This window comes from Bubalus bubalis, chromosome 2 (genome assembly GCF_019923935.1).
Source record: "Bubalus bubalis isolate 160015118507 breed Murrah chromosome 2, NDDB_SH_1, whole genome shotgun sequence".
Lineage (NCBI taxonomy): Eukaryota > Metazoa > Chordata > Mammalia > Artiodactyla > Bovidae > Bubalus > Bubalus bubalis.
Genome location: NC_059158.1, coordinates 164203830 through 164226425, shown reverse-complemented (window position 1 = coordinate 164226425; position 22596 = coordinate 164203830). Strand labels below are relative to the sequence as shown.

Below are 22596 nucleotides of genomic sequence, written 5' to 3'. Positions count from 1 at the left end.
ATTCTGGAATTGATCTTTTCATACTGTAGACTGAGAAAACTTAATCTCTTATAAAATGAAGATCAGATCATCTGAAAATTTCTGAAAAACAAATCTTTGATACCCCCCAGGTTCCACAGTACATTTCTACATATCACAGTGTCTTCTATTCATTTAAAACTTTTAAAATTCACTGAAATGGGAACATGCATTTCAAATACACATTTTGAAACTTAATTGAAAATAAAATCAGGCTTCTCCCTAATGTGGTCAACACTATCTAAATTGTTAAATATTTATTGTGATGCCAAAGATAATTTGATTCTAAATGTCTCAGCCAAATAATCCTCAAAGAACTTACATTTGAAACTTAGTTTGAGAAAGGTGCCAAGAACACCCAATGGAGAAAGGACAGTTTCTTTAGTAAATGGTTAGGAAAACTAACATCCACATACGGAAGAATGAAATTGGACCCTCTTCGCCCTTCACATACAACAACCAACTTAGAATGGTCTTAAAAGTCTTAAATGTAAGGCCTGAAACTGTTAAACTGTAAAACTACTAGAAGAAAACATACAGAAAATATTTCTTGACATTGACATTGGTTTGGCCAATGATATTTTGGATATGACTCTAAAAGCATAGGCAACAGAAGCAAAAATAGACAAATGGGATTGCATCAAACTCTGTACAAAGCCTCTGCACAGCAAATGAGACAACAAAGTAAAAAGACAACTTATGGAATGGAAGAAAATCTTTACAAATCATACATCTGTTAAGAGGTTAATACCTCCAATCTGCAAGGAATTCAAACCAGTCAATAGCAAGGAAAAAATAACCTGATTAAAAAATGGGCAGAGGACTTGAAGAGACATACTTCCAAAGGAGATATGTAGATGTCCAATAGGTATATGAAAAGATGCTCAATATCACTAATCATTAGGGAAATGTCAATCAAAAGAACAATGAGATATCACCTTATACCTGTTAGAATGGCTGTTATCAAAATGACAAGAGATGAAAAGTGTTGGTGAGGGTGTGAAGAAAGGGGAGCCCTTGCACACAGCTGGTGGGAATGTCCATTGGTACAGCCATCATGAAAAATAGTGTGGAGGTCCTAGAGTATGATAATACTTCTAGGTATAGTTCCAAGGGAAATGCCACATCTGGGTATGTTTGTAATGGAAAGGCGATCAGTTTCTCAAAGAGGTAACTGCACCCCCATGTTCATTGCAGCATTATTGACAGTAGCCCAAATATGGAATCAACCTGTGTCCATTGTCAGATGAATGGGTAAAGAAAGAATGGTGTGTGTATATGCATACATACATACATATACATACAATGGAATATTATTCTGCCTTGCAAAAGAAGAAAATCCTGTAATTTGTAACAACATGGGTGAACCTAGAAGACATCATGTTAAGTGAAATAAGCCAGGCACAGAAAGACAGATACTGCATGGGGTTACTTATATGTGTAATCTAGAAACATCAAACTCATAGAAGCAGAGAGTAGAACAGTAGTTGCAAGGATTGGGGAGGTGGGAGAAATGGAGAGATGATATATCTCTATAATGAGTTTGTGACTCATAAAATGAATTAAGAGAAACTCTCTCTCTCCTGTAGTATAAATAAGCTATGTTTGCACTGTATACATTTCTTTGTTCTTTTTGGGTTAAATGTCATTTCCAGATGGGATAGTTTTCATACTGGTAAATATTTTTCCTCTTTTCCAACTTATAATCCTTTGAAAACCCTGCTGCTTAATTTTAATATCTATGGTAGAATGATTTATCTGACCAAATTCCATTTATTTTCTGTCCTTTATGTGTTCTAGATACATTTCATATTGCTCTTCAGTCGACAAGGGAAGTTACGGCTGCAGAAATGGTACACTACTCTCCCTGACAAGGAAAGGAAAAAGATCACGCGCGAAATTGTTCAGATTATTCTTTCCCGTGGTCAGAGAACAAGCAGTTTTGTTGACTGGAAGGAGCTAAAACTTGTTTATAAAAGGTGTGAGTAACTTTTTGAGAACTGAATTTCTCATTACTGTTAGGTTTGTTTAATCCTAAGCATTTTAGATTGCAACACCAATTCCATCATTTACTGTAACCGTTGAAGGCTGAAGCCCAAATGTTTGTACCAGTAGACTAAACAGAAGAGAACTCTCATTTATTGAATGGTTTTCCATGTACCAGGATGGATTCTAGATACTTATTTAAGATAATTTACGTGTTGATAAGGTATGCATACATTCAAGAAATATCTTATGGGCATCTGTTATATTTCCAACACTATTCCAATGACTGTAGATGCAGTAGAGAATAAGACAGAGCATTCCTGGTCTCTTGGAACGTATTCACCTTTTAAGTAAACAAAACAGTTTCAGTTAGTAACATGCTATAGAAAAAAAGGTTAATGTGGAAGAAAGATGAGAAGCTCTTTGTTATTCACATTTGCAGATGAGGAAACTGAAGTTACAGAGAATTTAAGTAATTAATCTAATCAATCCCCAGTTGCAATAATTGAATGGTAACTGGCAGAAAAATCCAGATTTTTTTTCTGACTTTAAAGCCATTATATCTTCTCATTGCTGCACCTGGTTGCCATGGCATGACCATACTAGAAAGGGACCTCAATTTCTAGATCAGGAAACTGAGGCCCTGAGAGGTTAAGTTATTTGCCCATAAAGACCCAGATAACTGATGCCTAAGCCAGGATCAGAACATAATTGATCTGACCCTGCATCTAACATCATACTGCAACTTTCAGAAGCAAAATGCACATTAGAAGGGCTCTCATAAGGGATGTTTACAAAATCAGAAGGGGAAAGACAAGGGTAACATTGAAGGCTATATTTAATGGAGTAAATTACCAGTAAGTGCCTGGGCAAAGCTTCTTCTTCTGGGCCCTGTGTCAAAGCTTTTCATATGAGCATCATGAGAGATGTAAGTGAAGGCACCTTACAGTAATAAGCATGCCAGGGATGGAAAGGCAAAAGGGAATACTTGCTTCTCTCTGCCTGCTGGTTTTTACAACTTTGGGTTCCGTTGTGATTTAAACTATTACATAAAGAATAGACTTCAGCAGTTTTCTCAACAGCTACTGTGTACAGCTACTGGATGAACAACAATGAACAAAGCAGACTCAGTACTTGCCTTTGGGAAGCCACTGATCTAGTCGGGGAGAGACAGGCCATGAAATACAGAGTGAACGGTGCTAGACACTCTTTGGGGGAAGGGGAGGCACAGCAATGCATGACGGGGGCATCCAGGGCAAGTACGTCCACGCTCAGAGCTACAGGAGAAGTAGGAGTGAGCCCCGTGAATGGGGAAGGCAGGAGTATTCTAGGCAGAAGAAACACACATGGGAGGGAGGACCTGACAAGCTGAGGGTGGGATATACTGTAGTGCAGTATGAGGTGAGAGGGTGGGCAATGTGGGCCCCTGGGCCCCTTGGTCAGGGGTTTGGACTTTAGACAGGACAACTCACCATCCAAAGAAGCATGAACAGACCCCGGTTAAAGGACTCTGTCCCCTGATTGCAGCACCTCAAGGTACAGTCTTGTTGAGGATCTTTCACATAATGAACAGAAATGATCCAGTCACCACCGTGTTTTTTCCGTAGGCTGCTTTACATTTTGGGAGGGTATTGAATGTGGTGAATGATGTTTTCCTCTTGAATATGAACAGGGAGACTGCCTGGAGAGGAGGAGGTAACTGCATATTCATAGGAAAAACCATCGTCAGATTGTGTAATGTGTCATCCTATTTTACGTTATCTTTTTTTTTTTTTTTCCTTTTCAAGGTATGCTAGTTTATATTTTTGCTGTGCAGTAGAAAATCAGGACAATGAGCTCTTGACCCTAGAGATTGTGCATCGTTATGTGGAGTTGCTGGACAAATACTTTGGAAATGTAAGTGGTGTCCTGGTATTTAGAATGAGTTGGTCTCCACCCCAACTTTGACTTCAGTTCTAAGTCTGTCATCACATTTCTTCTCTCTCTCTGTCAAGTCTAAGGTATGAACTGTGCTTGTACCAAGGACCAGAAGGCTTTCCCTACTTCCCGTAATTCTTAGTAAATGGAAGGTCCAAAGCTTATCAGAAGCAGGTGGCGTGTGTATCTCCAGGCCCGAGCCACAACTAGACACCTTGCTTTCATGAACTAGAATTTAATTGTGAAGGATTCCTTAATATTTTGTCCTTTCATCTCCATGGACTGTCTTCTCTTTTCTGTTACGACTTTTTAATCCCCTCTCTGGTTTCTTTTTTGGGGGGGCTTCCCTGGTAGCTCAGATGGTAAAGAATCTGCCTACAATGTAGGAGACTTGGATTCAATCCCTGAGTCGGGAAGATCCTCTGGAAGGAAATGGCAACCCACTCTAGTATTCTTGCTTAGAGAATGCCATGGACAGAGGAGCCTGGGGCCTGGTGTGCTACAGTTTGTGGGGTCACAAAGACTTGGACACGATACACACACTGCTTTCCTTCGCTAAACACCCAAGTGTTTTTTAATATTGTTTGTATGTAAGACAAGTAAAGAAAGAAGACCAAAATCCTTTCCCTTCACATTGCTATCCAGCCTCCATGCATTTACCTCCTAGTAACATACTCTCAGAGCTGCCCTTATGCCAGAACTTGTTAGCTTTGTGGCAGCTGATGGCTTGACTTCACTTTTACTCCTCCAAGGAAATCTTAGTGGTCAACGCCAGTGATGATTCTTTACTCTTCACCTGCCTTCACGTCTCTGCAGCCCTGCACCCTTGCTCACCACAACCCTGTCTTTAAATCAGCTCCTCTCTATCTCACCCTGACCCTGAGTTCTGCTGACTCTCAACATGTGTTTCTCAAGACCCCAGCTTGATTTCTTCCCCAGCTCCCTCCCTCCTCCTGCCTTTGAAATGCCCTCTTGGCTGTTTTTCCTCTCCTGTGTGTTTACCAGACTTTCTTTCCTGGAAACCCATCACCAGATGACTCTTCCTCACTTTGCTGGTGACAGTCTTCACTGGGCTTCTTCGTGGTCATCTCAGCCTTAATGTGACAAGGACTAAAATCATCTTCTGAAAACCTCTTCAATCTTGTGATTAGAATTATTATGTCCCAGGGTCTTTCAGTGCACAAGGACAGTGTTTCTTACATCTTTCTCCACTCTTTACTTAAGTCTCCCTCTGTCTATTCAAATTGAACTGAAACTTATCTCCTTGTTTCACTCTCACTGGTATTACAGTTTTGCTTTTTTTTTTTTAACCCTCCTCTCTGCCCCTTTCTGTTTCTGGGCTCATCTCTGCTTCCCTTTTCTGGCCTGTTCATTATCACCATCCTTCCAAGGCACAGATCTCAGATGACATGCCTGCTCAGTCACTCTCCTCCAGCTTTAATGGATAAAATTCAAATTTCTTAGCCCTGCATTTTCTTGTTCTACACATTGGTCCCAGACCCCACTTCTCCAACCTTCTCACTTTTCTGTCTTTTTATCCGTGGCATATCCAGTGTTCCAGCAACATGGAACAGCCTTGTATTATCCTCAACTTGTACAGCATTTGCCTGACACCAGATTGCAAGTCTCCAGAGATCATGACCAGGGACTTACGTGTTTGTTATTTCCAACACTTGGAACCAGCTCTGGGCCAAGTTATAGCAAATGTTCTGGAAACTTTTTATTTAGTTCACAGTCTCAAGAAATGAATTAGTGGACTAGGAAAATGTGTCCTTCTCAGTAATACTCTCTTCCCCACTCCCTTGTTCACTGAAGATTTTTAAGTACTGTTAGGAGAATTTGCTTCCATAAGAGTTTTCTGTAGTGTATTCTATATAACGGAATGAATAGCATTAGCGGTACTGGTTAAGGTTTTATAAGATTTGTTGCAACAGTTTTCACAAAGATGAGTACTTGGAAGGTTTCTGGATTAATTTGCCCTCCCTCCCTTCCTTTCTGTCTTTGATTCTTCCTTTTTTTTTTTCTCCTTTGTAAATGATGTTATAAGACCTATATATTGCTTCAGAAATTTCAGTTTGTTGGTCAGTGTTTAGAAGTGATAAGACAGACCATTTTTCTTTTGCTCTCTCCTGGTTCACCAAGTTTATTTTCATTTTTTAAAGAGATATTTCCAAGTATGTAATGGCATGTTTTCAAACTTGAGTTTATTTAATTTTATGCTTTCAGTTATTCAAATGAATTCTGACATTGCGGTACTTTCTTTTGAAATAAACTGCCAACTTGGCCTTTTGCAAGAGAGTTCTCCTGAGGCTCAGAGTTTCCTATAACCTGCCTTCTCTCCCTCATTTCTGCACTGTGGTGTGACCTGTTGTGTTTTCTTAGATGTATCCAACAGTGATAATGTGAATTGGGATTGAATCTCAATCTTATTTGACCAAATACCAGATATTTCAGAACACGTTGCTTTCTCAAGGGAATTTGAATCACCTTCACTTATTATAAACCCAGTTAAAGGATAAGCAGAATCAGAATGCATTCCAATTTCTCCGACATTAATTTTTGATTCTATTTTGGCATACCTTTAGAAGCCCTGTCTTTGTCATGGACCAAAATTTAATGCACTAAAAAAATTCAATGAATCTTTCATTAAGCTAAGAGCAGCTAAGAGCAGCTTAAGGCTCTGTGCCCAGTAGGTGTTTGGTTTTTATTAATTAACTGTGATGAGTAAACCCAGAAATACTGAGTCTCATGACATCATCTCAGGTGTAATATATTTCTCTTTGGTCTTCTTTTCCTCTGTGTTAATACTGAAGGTTTCCTTGAATTTTACCCTTACACTCTCCCAGAAAAATACCTGTACTGAGCTTCTCATAACCCTAGAAAATATTACCTTCCTGTGACAGATGAATCAAAATCTCAGGCTACTTATTTAAGTTATGTATTTTTTTTTTTCTTTTAGCCATTTTCAATTCCAAAGAGATTTATAGGGATTAACTAGTTAATCTTTTGGTCTTCCTTAAGTAGCATGAAGCTCAATTTATAGAAGCTAAGCAGCAATGCCTCTTAGGGTCAGGAGATAAGGGTCAGATTGAGGATTTAGACACCTGCCAATTTCCCATTACGGGCTGCCACATGAGATTTTACTGATGGTGTGGATGTTGCTGTCCCAGAGAGGTTTGATCTTGATTTAGGGAGTTATCCTGTTGTCAGCAGAGGGATGCTGTATGTCCTCCTGGACCCTCGTGTCAGCCGGCTCTCTCACCAGACCCATGATTTGACTCATCATTGATTCACAGATAAGAAAAATGATATGCACAAAGTTTAATAGAAACATTTACTTTGCTAAAGCTCATGGGGGCTATTGTGAGGATCAGAGATGTAGTGTAATTGACAGTACTTTGTAAACTGTCAGTTGCTGTGTACTCTATACTTGGCATTATTGTTTTATATATACATTTATGTACTGGCTGTATGTAGCTTGAACTTTCTGTATTTTCTTTAGAACAGAATTCAGTAAAGGAAGGTCCTTCTAAGATTCTATCCAAAAGGATTTAATTATTGAAATGCCAGAGATACTCTCCCTACATCATGTGTTCTGCTATAATGGAAGTCCCTCAAGCCAAATTACAGGAAAATCATAGTCAAGCACAAGGCTAGGGGATCAAAGATAACATTAAATGACCACTGCTTCTTCCTTTTATAAGCTTTCTTCCAGAATACAGAGACATGAAAAAAATGAGAAAAGATAAGGAAAGGGGCTCATGTGTTTATTAACACAGAAGCCATGTGCTTTTGCATAAAATGGAGGGCACTCATTTGAGCATCAAGGGTGTATTTCCGATATAGTGGGGCAGCACCCTGAAGGTAGAATTAGAAGTAATGTTTGAGTAATTAGATAGTAGCTGAAAAAATCTGCATTAGATCTTAAGTTCTCGTCTTACTCTCAGGTACAATAACCCTTTGGGGTTAGATTCAAAGAATTGCGAATAGTATTTTGGAATTGCTGTATATGAGTCTTGCTCATTTGTAACATTCTTTCTAAGGCTGATAGAACTTGTGCAGCACATCATAAGTTTCCTTATGATCTGGAACTAGTAACCGTATAATCAAAGTGTGCATGTGTGTGTGTATGTGGGTGTTGTGAGTATCTGGTTTTGCCTGTCACCTGACCTTATCCCATCCCTTGCAACTTGGTGCACTAAATTAATTGCCTTGTGGCTGCTGGTGAGGTCGATAGCCTTGGGGATAGTTGCTGCTCGGAGAGTGGAGAGTGGGGTATGCGATGTTCCCAGAGGACTTGCATTAGTATCTGTCAAGTTCACTTCACAGGATTCTGGTTGCTGGTTTTTCCTAATGAGGTTCCTGTCTGTCCTCGACTCCTGGTCTACACCTGCCTTGAACTCGGGTTCCCCAGCTCTTGCTACTGTAACTCCTGACCTCCTGCCTCTTCTGACCTCTGGTAACTGCTTACTTCTTGTACCTTCTTTGATGTGCATGAATGTCTAATCTATGGTGCTTTCTTCCTGTTTATCTATATTGTTTAAAATTGCAATTTTTAATGTATTCTTCTAGATGTATACAGTTTTTTAAGTAAAAAAAATGGGATTGCATTATGCATATTATTCTGCAACTTTCTGTTGTTCCTCTTACTAGCCTGTCTTAGAAACTATTTCCACGCCTATCCATGGAAATCTACTTTATTCTTTCCAACTAAAACATAGAATTTCCATGGTATATAATACAATACCAAGTAGGGTAGACCATATTTTATTTAAGCAATTCTATTATGGCTGTACTTTGAGTTGCTTCCAGTTGTTATTACAAATGATGCTACTGTCAGCCTTATTGTTAATACATATTATTGTGCATTAGTTTGGGTATAGCATAGAATAAATTCTTTTATTGGGTCAAAGGATTTGTACATTTGAAATTGATGGACACTACAATTTGAGCCTTCAAAATGGCTTGTAAAGTTTACAAATTCCACCAACAGTGAGTGTGAGTTTATTTATCCATACACTTAACAGCAATGGGTATTCTCTCTTCATAATAGTCAGATGGTCATTAATTCAGTTTGCATTTTTATGATAACTAGTGAGGCTATGTATGTCATTGGATGTGTATTGGCCTTTTCCATTTCTTGCCTTGTCTATTAATTTCTTCTTGACAGCCATTATTTGATTTTTTATGCTGTGGTACTTATCTTAGGGATCTGCAAGAATTCTTTCTATATCTTGGGCTTTCCTTGTGGCTCAGCTGGTAAAGAATCTGCCTACAAGGCAGGAAACCTGGGTTTGATTCCTGGGTTGGGAAGATTCCCTGGAGAAGGGAAAGGTTACCCACTCCAGTATTCTGGCCTGGAGAGTTCCATGGACTGTATAGTCCATGGGGTCAGACACGACTGAGCAACTTTCACTTCACTTTCTATATCTTGGATAGTGTACTTCCCTTTCTATTATATATGTTGCAAATATTATACCCAGTCCAGTGATCTACTTTTTACCTATACTCTGATCTTTCCACATTTTTGCCTGAGAAACTTGGTTCCAGTGTCATTCAAATTCCTGGAGTGAAAGTGTTCTAGAAATAAAAGAATGGGTTTATAAACTGAAAACATGTACTTTTGTAATGCCATCTTTTTTCTGATGGTTGTTCTCAAGAGGAAACCCTAATGGTCTGGGGAAATCCTAGATTATAGTATTATGTCCCAGTGAACAGATTCTCATTTTAAACTATACGTATATGCATATATGTATGTTTGTGTATATGTGTCGAAAGACAGAGAGAGGGAAAGAGACAGAGTCAGACCCTGTAGGGAGACGGAACTTAGATGTGTGTTAAACACACACAGTTGTTGATTTCTTTTTTCTTTTTCTTTTGTTGGGCCACACCATGTGGCATGTGGGATTGTCCCCAGCCAAAGATGGGACCTGGCCCCCTGCACTGGGAGTGTGGAGTCTTAACCACTGGACCAGGGAAGTCCCACACTTGTTGAATTGATGATATTTTCTAACGAATGAAGAGACCATAATGTTTGCAGATTAGTTAGGTTAGTTTATCTGAGCTGGCCATATTGTAGTGATTTTGTACTTATTTGTTCTTATGCTTCTAGGTTCAGATGGAGAGTCTGCAAGTTTATTGACCTAAAGCATAAATATATAGAGCAATTTGTTAAAATATTGATATCCATTTTATGTAAAGTCATAAAAATCAGAGGACTGTAGATCTGGGAAGCCATTAGTCCCCAGCAGCATAAAAGCAAGGCCTGTATGGTGGCTGATTCATTCACTCATGCTGCGGACATTTATTGCATCCTACTATGTGCCAGGTTCCAGAGACACAAGGATGACTAAGGCAAGATCTATGCCTGAGCTCACAGGACAAGGGGAAGTGATTGATGAGTAAGTGTATACTCAGTCACACAAGATGTAAGAGAGAACATACAGGAAGTGATGCAAAATCTCAAAGGGAGAAATGAGGATTTGGGGGAATCATTTTGCTCATAACTTTTGAATTTGTCCTTGGAAAATGAGCTTGATTTTGTCAGCAGAATAAAGAAAAGCACATTTAGAGAATGTTCCAGGAATTTCTGGAATGTGCAAAGAGCAAAGGCAGGAAAGAACAGGGTGAGTTTGTAGAATGCGTAGCTGTAGCATGGGGTGGGTGCCAGCACAGGAAGCCAGCGAGCAAGCCCCAGGCCAGTCTGGAGAGATTCCTATATGCCATGCTGAGCAATTCAGACTGTCCTGGACAGAAGACCTCACACAGGAAAGGAGCCAGATGAGCACTTTAGCAAAACATTAGTGGTCATTGGCCTCTTGTGGGCACAGACACCACCGAGAAGGTCACTCCTTCTAGGATGCACTCTTTTGTGTCCTAAGCATGAGATATTGCAGGTCTGAGCAACAGCAGTGAAAATGGGCAAGAATGGAAGGGTTATGAGCTTATGTACAAGATGGAATCCATAGGAGTTGGTGATCAAATTGAGAGGGATGAGATCAAGGGAAGGAGAAAAGGGAGAGGGAGGGGGAATGGAATAAATGTAGAATAAATGAGATTGAGCTGCTAGATAGAGGTTGCAGCTCCTAAGCAAAGTAGGGACTAAAGGGAAAGGAATATGCTTGACTTCAGTTTGGGATTCAGAGATTTGGATGGAAGAATATGGAGGAAGAGATGTCTGGTTAGTAGGTGAAGATACTGGAGGAGCACTGCTGAGAGAGATCAGGCCCAGGCATCTCAGTTTGCTGTTACCTGCATGCAAGACACAGCTGCAGAGGGTCAATGAGATAGTCCAGGAGAATGTATGTGTCCCAAAGAGGCTCTCTTGAGAAACATCAGTCTTTAAGAGGAAAGCAGGTCCCTAGGATGTGAGCATCAGAGAAGGCAATGGCACCCCACTCCAGTACTCTTGCCTGGAAAATCCCACGGACAAAGGAGCCTGGTAGGCTGCAGCCCACGGGGTCACGAAGAGTCAGACACGACTGAACAACTTCCCTTTCACTTTTCACTTTCATGCATTGGAGAAGGAAATGGCAACCCACTCCAGTGTTCTTGCCTGGAGAATCCCAGGGACGGGGGAGTCTGGTGGGCTGCCGTCTCTGGGGTCGCACAGAGTCGGACACGACTGAAGCGACTTAGCAGCAGCAGCAGCAGGATAGAGATTTTTTTATTTTGTCCGTTGATGTGTCTCAAGCATTTTGTAAATACTTTTTAAATGAATGCAAGGTTCAGGGAGAGATAAATCATCCAAGGAGCCTGGAAAGAATCCTCAGAGATGGAGGAGGAAAGCAGGCATTGAGTCGTATTGGCAGCATCAGGCAGCCATCAAGAGGAGATTTTCAAGCAGGGGATTGGCGAAGTGTATCAAGTGCTGTTGCGCAGTGAAGGTGAGAGAGGCCTGAAAGCTTTCGGTGAGCAGGCATTCTGGAGGGTATGGAAAGGGAGAGTTGAGGACTATGTGGGAAGGGAAACGGTAGGGATGGGGCCTCGCTGGCTGGCTGGTGGAAGCATTGGAAGTGAGCCTTATTTGGATTATGGGTCTTGCTACTTGCTACATGTAACCAAATCTGTCAGCCTCTGCATTGGTCTGTGACGGTGGCAGTGGTTCTCCACGTGTGGTCCCCACACCAGCATCATTAGCCTCACTTGGGAACCTGTTAGACGTTCAGCCTCTCAGGCTTTAACCTACTGAATCAGAAACTCCAGAGGTGGGGCCCAGTAGTGTGTGTTGCAGTGAGCATTCTGGGTGATTGGGTCACACTCTGAAGTTTGAGAACCACTTTTTTGAGACATAGTTTTGAGAAAAATTAACACAATTGAGCTAATTTGCCTCTGAAGAATGAGCTTCTGAGAGTTCTAAAGCTAGGAGCCAAACTTACAGACCAGTGATCAGGAGCAACGAAGCTGCCCTCATGACTGAAGTCAGCGAGGACTCAGCTTTTATCTGTGCTGATGGAAGGATGAACTGGGCAGCTCCCCACCTTGACTGAGCCTCAAATTTCTTGTTGTGACATTAAACAGTATTATCTGTGGACATGCTCTGCTTTAATAGAATGTGGTTTTACTGTTTTTTCAGGGCTCGGATTCCCCTAGTTCTGCTTTTCTGGCCTTAAAAATACCATCTGATGTTTTTATCTTTGGTGTGCCACACGGGTGTCACCCTTGCAAAGCTTGAATCCCTGGCATGTGTTTCCCCTGATACTGCTGCAAGTTTATCAACACATTTGCTTTTGTCTTACCAGGTCTGTGAGCTAGATATTATCTTTAATTTTGAAAAGGCTTACTTTATCCTGGATGAGTTTATCATCGGTGGAGAAATTCAGGAAACATCCAAGAAATCTGCTGTCAAAGCCATTGAGGACTCTGATATGTTACAGGAGGTCAGTACATCTTTTCTCATGCCCTGGGAAAAGATGGTGGTGGTGGCGGGTGGTGGTGGTGATGTATTAGCTGACACTTACTGTCTACTTTGTGCTGGGTATAGTTTCTAGGTAAGTCACATGTATTAACTTATTTAATTATCACTGCAACTCTAAGAGGTATATTGTTACCCACTTTTATTTATTTATTTTTTTGGCTCTGCCCCAGCTTGTGGGATCTTAGTTCCCTGACCAGGCATCAAAATGTATGCACTCAGCAGTGAGAGCACAGAGTTCTAACCATTGGACCACTAGGAAATTCTCTAGCCTCATTTTAAAGATGAATAAACTGAGACACAGAGAAGTTTAATGACTGCTCAATGTCACAGAGCTAGTAATCATGGAATAGAGATTTGAACCCAGGCACTTGGGCTCCAGAGTCTTTGCTTTTCATGTTCGACCTTATCAGTGAGGATCCCTCCCTCTCAAAAAGATATTAAATACTTGGTGCTATTCTTTTCAAGAATAATTTTATGGGAGGTATAAAAAGACTTGCATTAAAATACCCGTGTTGCCCCGGGAAAGAAGAATAACATCGTTATTCTATTTGCCAAGGTTATTAGAGCTTTATTACTGAAAGTGGCATTTATCATTTTAATTAAAATTTCCTACCTTCCTGGAGAGGCTGTGTGTGTGTTCCTATTTGCATAAATAAATTGGGAATTCTGTAGCTTGCTGTCAAGGAATAAATGGGCCCTGAAGCATGCATTTGGTCATGCTCCTGACTCTGTGACACTTATATAAAATACTATGGGGCTTTTCTTATAGATCCAGTCCGGATTTCCATCATCCCTAATAAGGGAACTTACCTACATTAGCCCACAGTCACTTTGAGAAAAGAGTGCTTCAACGCACTGACCTTTGCCCTCCCAAATGAGATGATGTGCCTAACCCCTGATCCAGCATACCTTTGAGGGCCTGGCTTCCATGCCTACCCTGCCACCTCTAGGTTCTTCTCACAGCATCCTTGAGTCTTTCTGTCTTTCTGTTTTCATGACAGCAGGTCACAACATCTTAGAGCATTATAAAGTATCTTTTAAAAATTGGCAGTAAAGCCATTCTTGCTGCTGTTTGGAAATAAGAGCCTGCTTGAGTTAGTAAAACAACATTAGGAATGACTTCCAAGTAACGGTTTTAGCACATCTTTGAGCTGATGACTTGCTCCTGCCCATCGAGGGAACCAGTCCTCAGGTGAATGGATACTGAGAAAGATACAGGGTACCCCTGAGCCTCTCTGCTTGCCTATTAGGAAGCTGCTGCATTTATCTCTAGATGTGTTATCACCTCAAAAAATGCATTTAAACTTGGGTATTTTACAAGGTGCTTGAGAAATCACTGGTTTGGAAATTCCACAGAACAACCTTTCTTAAAATATGCCAGGGAGTTATTTATAATTCTGTCCTCAGGGCCCTTACTGTGGAATCACCTTATAGGAGAAACAGGCATTTAACAAGGTCTTTGGAACTTCAGTAATTAAAGCCGCTTGAATTAGGGCCAAGACACCCCTAGGTTATTTTGAGTTTCCCCTCCATAGGAAATAGAGTTTTAAAGGGCTTGCAGGTTGTATGGTGCTTCTTGTTCCAGTTAAATCTGGGAAGCAGGGAATGTCTGCTATTTCAAGAGAGAGACCTTTCACAATGAAACATTGATTGGTTGTTCATATCCCTGGTTATTGAGTGGAAGGTCTTGATAGGTAGGTCTCAGGGGGCCCCCCATTTAGCTGGCTTGTGAGCAGGGAGTATCACGACTGTCCTCTAAAACTCTCAATGAATTAGCAACACCTGCCAAATAGAAACAGAGTCACCAGTGTTCTCTTGGGATCTGATACTGCGGCTAAGTCCGTGAGCATTTGAGGAGCTAGTTGAAAAATTGACTTTGTATGTATGGTTTGCTTTGTGTATCTGGTCAGAGCCACTGAGCATGAATAGACACACGTAATATAATTGGGTAAAGAGAAAAAATTATTGCTTTCTTTTTTCCCTGACTTTTGGACATAAGCATGTATTTGTACTTGCTGATGTCTAAGGGAGGCCTTTGTAATATTCCTTTTACTTTTAGTACAACTGAACATCTCAAAGTAGCCCTGGACTTTTCCCTGACCCCTACCCAATAAAAGTTTTTTAGAATAAAAAGACTGTCTCTATGTTTTTAGTGAGAAAATGTATAGTCTTAAAGCTCTAAATTCTCAAAGCTTATTCTGTGTGTACTGGGGCTAGACATTGAAAATATGGAATGAAGGAAGAGATTAACTGGTTGGGATGACTTTAAGAGGTACCTTATTTTGAAGGTACCTGTGGACACTGGTACAAAATGATTGGAACAAAAAGGACACTCTGAAAGGAAGACGATGATATTGTTGTTCAGTCACTAAGTTGTATCTGACTCTGCAACCTCATGGACTGTAGCATGCCAGGCACCTCTGTCTTCCACTCTCTGCCAGAGTTTGTTCAAATTCATGTCAATTGAGTCAGTGATGCTATCTGACCATTTCATCCTCTGCCACTCACTTCTTCTTTTGTCTGCAGTCTTTCGCAGCATCAGGGTCTTTTCCAATGAGTTGGCTCTTTGCATTGGGTGGCCAAAGTGTTAGAGCAAAGTGTTAGAGCTTCAGCTTCAGCATCAGTTCTTCAGTGAGTATTCAGGGTTCATTTCCTTTAGGATTGACTGGTGTGATCTCCTTGCTATTCAAGGTACTCTCAAAAGTCTTCTCCAGCACCGCAATTCAAAAGCATCGATTCTTTGGTGCTCAGCCTTCTTTATGGTTCATCTCTCACCTCCATACATGACTAATGGAAAAACCACAGATTTGACTATACAGACCTTTGTCAGCAAAGTGATGCCTCTGCTTTTTAATACACTGATCCTCAAATACAGAGGTTGGTGCTCTTGGGATCACCAGTGGGGGTGACAAACATGTTCTGAGCACAGAATTAGAAAGCAAGTTAAGAAGAGAGGGTCAAATGGTACCTCATTAGGTCAAGCAATGAGATACCATGTATATGTAGGTTGGGATTCATGAGAACTGACTAGGTATAACCCAACACTGTCTCCCTGAAAAGCACAAACATATTAGGCAGCTGAACCAAACCATAATACAATAAAATGTAGATTCCTAGTGCTGAATGCACAAGATGCACTGCTGTGCTGGATAGACAGCTGGAGTCCCATGATACCCTAGTCCTCGTGAAAGGCCAGGGCAGAGCTCTTTAAGCCTGTGGGGCCTAAAAGTCTATTCCAACTTTTAAAGGGACAAGCTCCAGAAAATACCAACCACATACGTCATTGGCTCATGTAACTTGAGTAGCAGCAAAGCTAGAGTTCCGAAAGGGCAGCCAGTCTTTAGCAGATTGATTCCCTCAGTGGTGTGAATCAGTGCCAGTAACTAGAGACCAATCAATTGTGAGGCCAGTGAAGTGACAACTCCAGGGTCTTTCCTGGGCCAGGCCCCTTCCAAGGCTGCAAGCTCCTATGGTCACGTTTGCAAAGGTAAGGTATCTCAGCTGCAATGACTTTGTGGCCATTTAATGAATATGTAAGCTATTATAGAAGTGTGTCAGGCATTTAATTGATGAAACCCATATGCTTTTGTGACTTTTAAAAATTTTTTAGAAAATTTATAACCCACTCCTACTTTTTCTCATTCTAATTAAACTTTATACCCAACTCTGTATTTGTAATTTTGTGTAGTTTTTTATTTTTAAATTTTTATTTATTTTTAATATTTATTTATTTAACTAATTAATTTATTTTAATTGGAGGACAATTACTTTGCATATTGTGGTGGTTTTTGCCATTCATCGACATAAATCAGCCACAGGTGCACGTGTCCCCCCATCCTGAACCCCCTTCCCACATCCCTCCCCACCCCATCCCTCTGGGTTGTCCCAGGGCACTGGCTTTGAGTGCCCTGCTTCATGCATCAAACTTGCACTGGTTATCTATTTTACATATGGTAATATACATGTTTCAATGCTAATCTCTCAAATCATCTCACCCTCACCTTCTCCCTCACAGCCCAAAAGTCTGTTCTTTACATCTGTGTCTCTTCTAATATTTATTTTTATTTGTTTGTTTATCTTCCTGTGTGGGGGTGTTAGTTGTGGCCTGTGGGATTTAGTTACTTGACCAGGGATTGAATCCGGGCCCCCTACATTGGGAGCACAGACTCTTAGCCACTGGACCACCAGGGAAGTGCCTGTATACCTAGTTAAATGCTATAAACTCTAGGTACCAAGAGACAGTCATGGGCTCCTGACCAATGAGATAGCCCAAGTTTAAAGACATGGACAATATCTTGGACTTCGCTTTTGGTCCAGTGGTTAAGACTACATGCTCCCAATGCATGGGGCATGAGTTCGATCCCTGGTTGGGGATCTAAGATCCACCAAGTCACACAAGGCATAGCCCCCCAGAGATATGGGCAATAGCTATAAGAGGAGATACAGGGCAGAGGTCTTAAGGTGTGGGCTTGCTCATCCAGGAGGTGTAAGAGCTTTGTAAGAAAGTGTGGATGATGACGCGTGAGTATTTTCAGCAGAGGAGGACTGGAATTCTAAATAGAGCTGGTGGAAACAAGAAACCTGATTTCTAAGCCTAGTACCCTCTGAGCAATCTTGCTTAGCCACAGTCTGGTCTGTTTGGCCCTTGCTCATGGATGTCTTCACCAGCAGGTGCATGTGAATCACGTCCCCTGGAGTTCAAGCTTAAGCACAGGTTGAACATTACTGATTGTATGTGATTTACACAGAAGCAGTAGGGGTATTACCTAAGGCTGGCCCCTTGAGTCTTCTGACTGATTCAACCCAGAGGTCACTGTGTTGCATAAGTATATGTTTATAACAGGGACAGAGTGGAAGAGGAAGCCCATCCATCATGCATAATAAAGGGTTTGCAACATCAATGTAATTTTTAACTCTGCCTGTAACCGTGAATCCATTTAAACATTTTTTTTTTAAGTACTGGGAAAGAATTATGGTCTTGTGGCATGTTAGCAAACTTGGTAAGTGATGAGGAGGATGAAGAAACATAATTTGTATATTTTGGAGGATAGCCTTTTCAAAATACATGGAAGAAATTTAAAGTATTATGGTCTGTTTATCCTTTATGTCTTGGCAATAAAATATTCTGTATCTGTAATGATACGTATGGAGAAGGCAGTGGCACCCCACTCCAGTACTCTTGCCTGGAAAATCCCATGGATGGAGGGGCCTGGTGGGCTGCAGTCCATGGGGTCGCTAAGAGTCGGACACGACTGAGCGACTTCCCTTTCACTTTTCACTTTCATGCGTTGGAGAAGGAAATGGCGACCCACTCCAGTGTTCTTGCCTGGAGAATCCCAGGGACAGAGGAGCCTAGTGGGCTGCTGTCTATGGGGTCACACAGAGTCGGACATGACTGAAGTGACTTAGCATTAGCATTAACAATGATACGTATGGCTTCCCCAGTGGCTCAGCAGTTAAGAATCTTCCTGCAGTGCAGGAGATGCAGCAGGAGCCGTGGGTTCAATCCCTTGGTCAGAAAGATCCCCTGGAGAAAGAAATGGCAACCCACTCCAGTATTCTTGCCTGGGAAATCTCATGGACAGAGACACCTGGCTGGCTACAGTCCATGGGTTCACAAAGACTCAGATATGACTTAGCGACTAAACAACAATGATATGTATGTCATACAAATACCATTCAGATTTCTCTCATACCTGTTCCTGGAAGTGGTCCTTATGGTCATTTTAGCAGGTACATTTTTCTGAAGTCAACAGTGATAGCTTGGCAGCTGCTGCTTAAGCATTTCTCTTATCAGGCATGGATTTTACAGTCAAACTTAGCTTTTCCTCTGTTGAAAGTTATTTAATTCCAGCCATAGAGATGTGTATATAAATTACACTCAAACTTTGAACCACCTTTCTTGATTAGAATGCAAATATTTATGACCATATACACTTCCCAAAACTTCTTTTTGAAAATTACCTGGCCATCCAGTGGTAGGACTCTGCGCTTTCACTGCTGTGGACTTGGGTTCAGTTCCTGGTGATGGAAGTAAGATCCTACAAACTGTGAGGTATGGCCAAAAAAACCCCAAAACACACACACACACACACACACACACAAACGAACACACAAAAGCTTCTTTTCACCAGTGGCATAATAAATGAGTAGAAGAATGAAGTGATTTTCAAAATTTTCAGTCTCCTGAAGGATGTGGTTTAAGGGGAAATCATTTTAATCTATTGTTCTCTTTCAGACAATGGAAGAATACATGAACAAGCCTACCTTTTAACCATACATCTACTTGAAAACTACAAGTGCTACGTGTTATGAACCTGTAAATAAAGCAGTGCCTTGAATTTAGTTAGAAGACAGAGCCTCTGGCACCATGCCAAAAATAGCTTAAAAGGGATTTTTTGTTCACTAGCAAAAATTAAAGTTGTTTGACATAATATATTTATCATTATTCATATCTGTATTATACTGTATATGACTGCTTGGATGTTAAAAAACTGCTTCATAGTTCAATAGACTGAATGTTTGCAGTGCTTTAACTCCATGTCATATTTTTGAGTGAATTTAAATAAATTTGTGACAGACTGTTTTGTTGCATTTGATCTTCTTCTGACAGGATGAAAACTGTATTATAATCCATGATTTTAAGTGTAAAGTATATCTTGTAATACTTTTTCTAAATGTTTAGCTTTTTAAATTGTGTAGTGATTCACATGTTAATAGTTCAGAGTTTATACATGATGTTAGACATTTTTAATACACTTAATGCTGTCACTTCAATCCAGATACAGAGTATCTGATTTTGATGTCCTGAAGTCATGAATTTTTCAGGGCTGGAATTAAGGAAAATAACCAAAGATAGTATAGGACTTAAGTGCTTTTGCTATTCTTGTTTTAAATTTTACTTTATTTTTAATTGGAAGATAATGACTGAACTTAAATGTTTTTGATGCCTTAGAAGCTGCTATCTAGGCGAGGTTTTATTTTACCTTTTAATTGAATATGAGGGGCATTCCAATAAGGTTGTGTTTTCTACAAGCTCTAGGTATTTATTAAGATTTTGATACATCTGAAAATAAAGTGTCTATAACTTCCCTTATAAATAGTGTAATAAAGATTAATAACAGTAGCAATAATAGTTATTAATACTGCTATTTTAATTATCTTTTATGTTACAAGTACCCTTAGTTGCTTGAGATATTTTTGTTTCCAGTATGTTTTCATGTATATCTAATATATTTGAAGACTTACTGTTTATTAGGCTTGCTTGGAACATTGAATATTATTGTTGCCTGAGTAGTATGTGACTTTCTCCTTTTTCTTTCCTCATCTCCCAAAGGAAGTATTTGCTGCTGCCTATTATTATTGTGACTATGTCACACTCATGCTTCCTGAAATGAAAGTTCTATATAACCAGGTAATAAAAGTGATCAGACCCTCCAGGGAGAACTAACTTCTACTGTTCTGTCTTGGTGCCCTGTTTTGATGTCTTACCTGTGCATTTTCAGTGTCCGTTTGAGGTCAGATATCATCATGTTGCAGTGGTTAGGGACACTCTAGAGTTCTTCCTAAGAGAATAGTGTGCTTGCTGTTGGAGAATCCAACATGAGAGAAAAATGTCCTCTTTAACTGATCTTGCCAGACATACTTAGGGTAAAATGGCTGGAGAAGAGTGGAAGAACATGAGTAAAAATAGAGCAACTCCAAAATAGAACCATCATAAAAAAGAAATAACTCAGATTAGTCTATGAAGAAATTATAAGACTTTTAATATCTGACACTTCCTCAGCTTAATCATGTATTTACAAGTAGGGCATCAGATTGAAGTTTGTCATTTTTCACCACTTTTGGATGAAGGTATTGATTGAACCTCATTCTCAAATGTAACACATATACTGGAGAATTCTATATTAGACACTGTCTGACTGTAGATGGGCCTCCTCAAACTTCATGTCTGCAGCACACACGGAACATGAACATAACGATATGGCACTCTGGGGTAAATCCGAGGGATCCTGGGTACGTCTTACATGGACCTTGGTGAAAATAATCGTGTTTTCTTCATATCATTTAATGTAATAAAACTACTAAGGGAAAGGAAAGATAATAAATATTAAACTTGTATAAAACTTCCAAATAAAATTTTTTTAAGTTTTTTAATGAGGAATTTGAGTGTGTTTTTATGAATATATATTTTTTAAAATCAGATTTTATGTCTGAAATTGCTATTCATACTTCCTAGTGAAGTCCTTATAACCTCTTCATTTTCTATGTAATCACCACCAAGGAGAAACTTCATAAGCATGTGATAGCAAATGAGAGAAGAGAATTCATTGTTCTGCACCCATTGGCTTTTTTCTCACCATTCACCTACATTTTGATAATTTGATCTTTTTATGTGTGGTAAATCATTCTTTAAACTACTAACTCCTTTTCTTTTATTAGCAAATGTAAAGTTGACATTTCTTATGACCAGTCAAGTGAATTTTTAATTCACACTTTTTCCCACATCAAGTCTCCTAAAATAATAAAAAGCTTTTCCCTCAAACATACACACATGTTGTTCTTCTACATCTAATAGTTCATCTTTAGGATTTGTATTACAGTATCCATGAAACATCACTCATGAACTCTGTTTAGCTTTACTTTTCTGTTGTAATTAATCAATAAACTTTATTGGTAAATGTTTTAATTTCTTTTCCACATGGTCCCTGCAATTTTACATTAAGTTCATTAGATCCTCTGGAATGTAAGTAAGCAAGCCAATTATTTGCAAAGGGAGGGTCAATAAATTTTTTTCAATCCTTATTTTAACTCTTAAAAAAATCCTGACCTTCAACAATGTTCTGTGGTATTCAATGGTGATAATCTATTTTGTCACATAAAGCTAAAACTAAAAAGAACTGTAATAACCAGGGCCGAATTAGATTCACTTTTTGATAGTACTACTTGATACTGGAATTCAAGCCAGCTATTTAATACGGAATTCAGATGTACTTTTACTTTTGATCAGTTCTTTGTGAATAAACTCACATATTGACTGAATCCAACTGACTAAATCTTGCATCCGTGTTGTCCAGTGCATAACTGATGCTGTGTTTCCATCACAACTTACTTGTTTCAAAGTGTTAATTTACTATTATTTTTTCACTTCCACTTTGATTTGCTACTTTACAGAATAAGTAATGTAAGCATATCTCTTCAGAGCTTACTAGCACAGTTCCTAATAACAATAGATTAATATGAGATGATATGTTTATGATTTAACTGTCTTCTAGATTAGACCAAATTGTTTTCATGTCTTTGGCATGTCCTCTGTTTAACTAATAGTATTATTCAAAAGTGGTAATTTTTCCTCATTCCTTTGGAAAATATTAAGTGTTTCCATGGAGGTTGTCTGCAATTCTGTGAGTTAATGTGGACTTTTGCAGTTGTTAGCATGATCTTAAAACTAGCTTTATGAGCTACACCTGATATCATTAATTTTGAAAAGAACTGTGCTTCTTATTTTATTCTTGTGCATATTTAAAATGTGAATCTTGCATATAGTGGATGTTTAGTAGAAAGATGCCAGCATGTTTAGTTGATAATAATTTGAAGTAAAGAAAACATTTAAGCTGAAGAAGAGGAAGAATTATGGGAACTCTCAGTTGCAAGTGTAAGATAATTCTCATATTGCTTTATTAGTGATTTAAACTATTTTATGCAGTTTTCTGGAGGGAGAGAAATATGTTGAATTTATGGAGCCTCCAGTTTTAAAA

The 22596-nt window shown here is 39.6% G+C and overlaps 1 protein-coding gene across 2 annotated transcripts in view; it reads left to right on the top strand.

The window, feature by feature from the left end:
- The window catches only part of AP1S3 (adaptor related protein complex 1 subunit sigma 3), a 67985-nt gene extending 46990 nt beyond the window's left edge, over window positions 1-20995 (top strand). For both annotated transcript variants that reach the window (XM_006069693.3, XM_044937890.1), the window contains exons 2-5: window positions 1819-1997; window positions 3792-3900; window positions 12663-12800; window positions 19077-20995. In XM_006069693.3, coding sequence (XP_006069755.1) covers window positions 1819-1997; window positions 3792-3900; window positions 12663-12800; window positions 19077-19112 — 462 coding nt within the window. In that variant the 3' untranslated portion in view covers window positions 19113-20995. The remainder of the gene's footprint in view (window positions 1-1818; window positions 1998-3791; window positions 3901-12662; window positions 12801-19076) is intronic.
- The last annotated feature ends 1601 nt before the right edge of the window (window positions 20996-22596 follow it).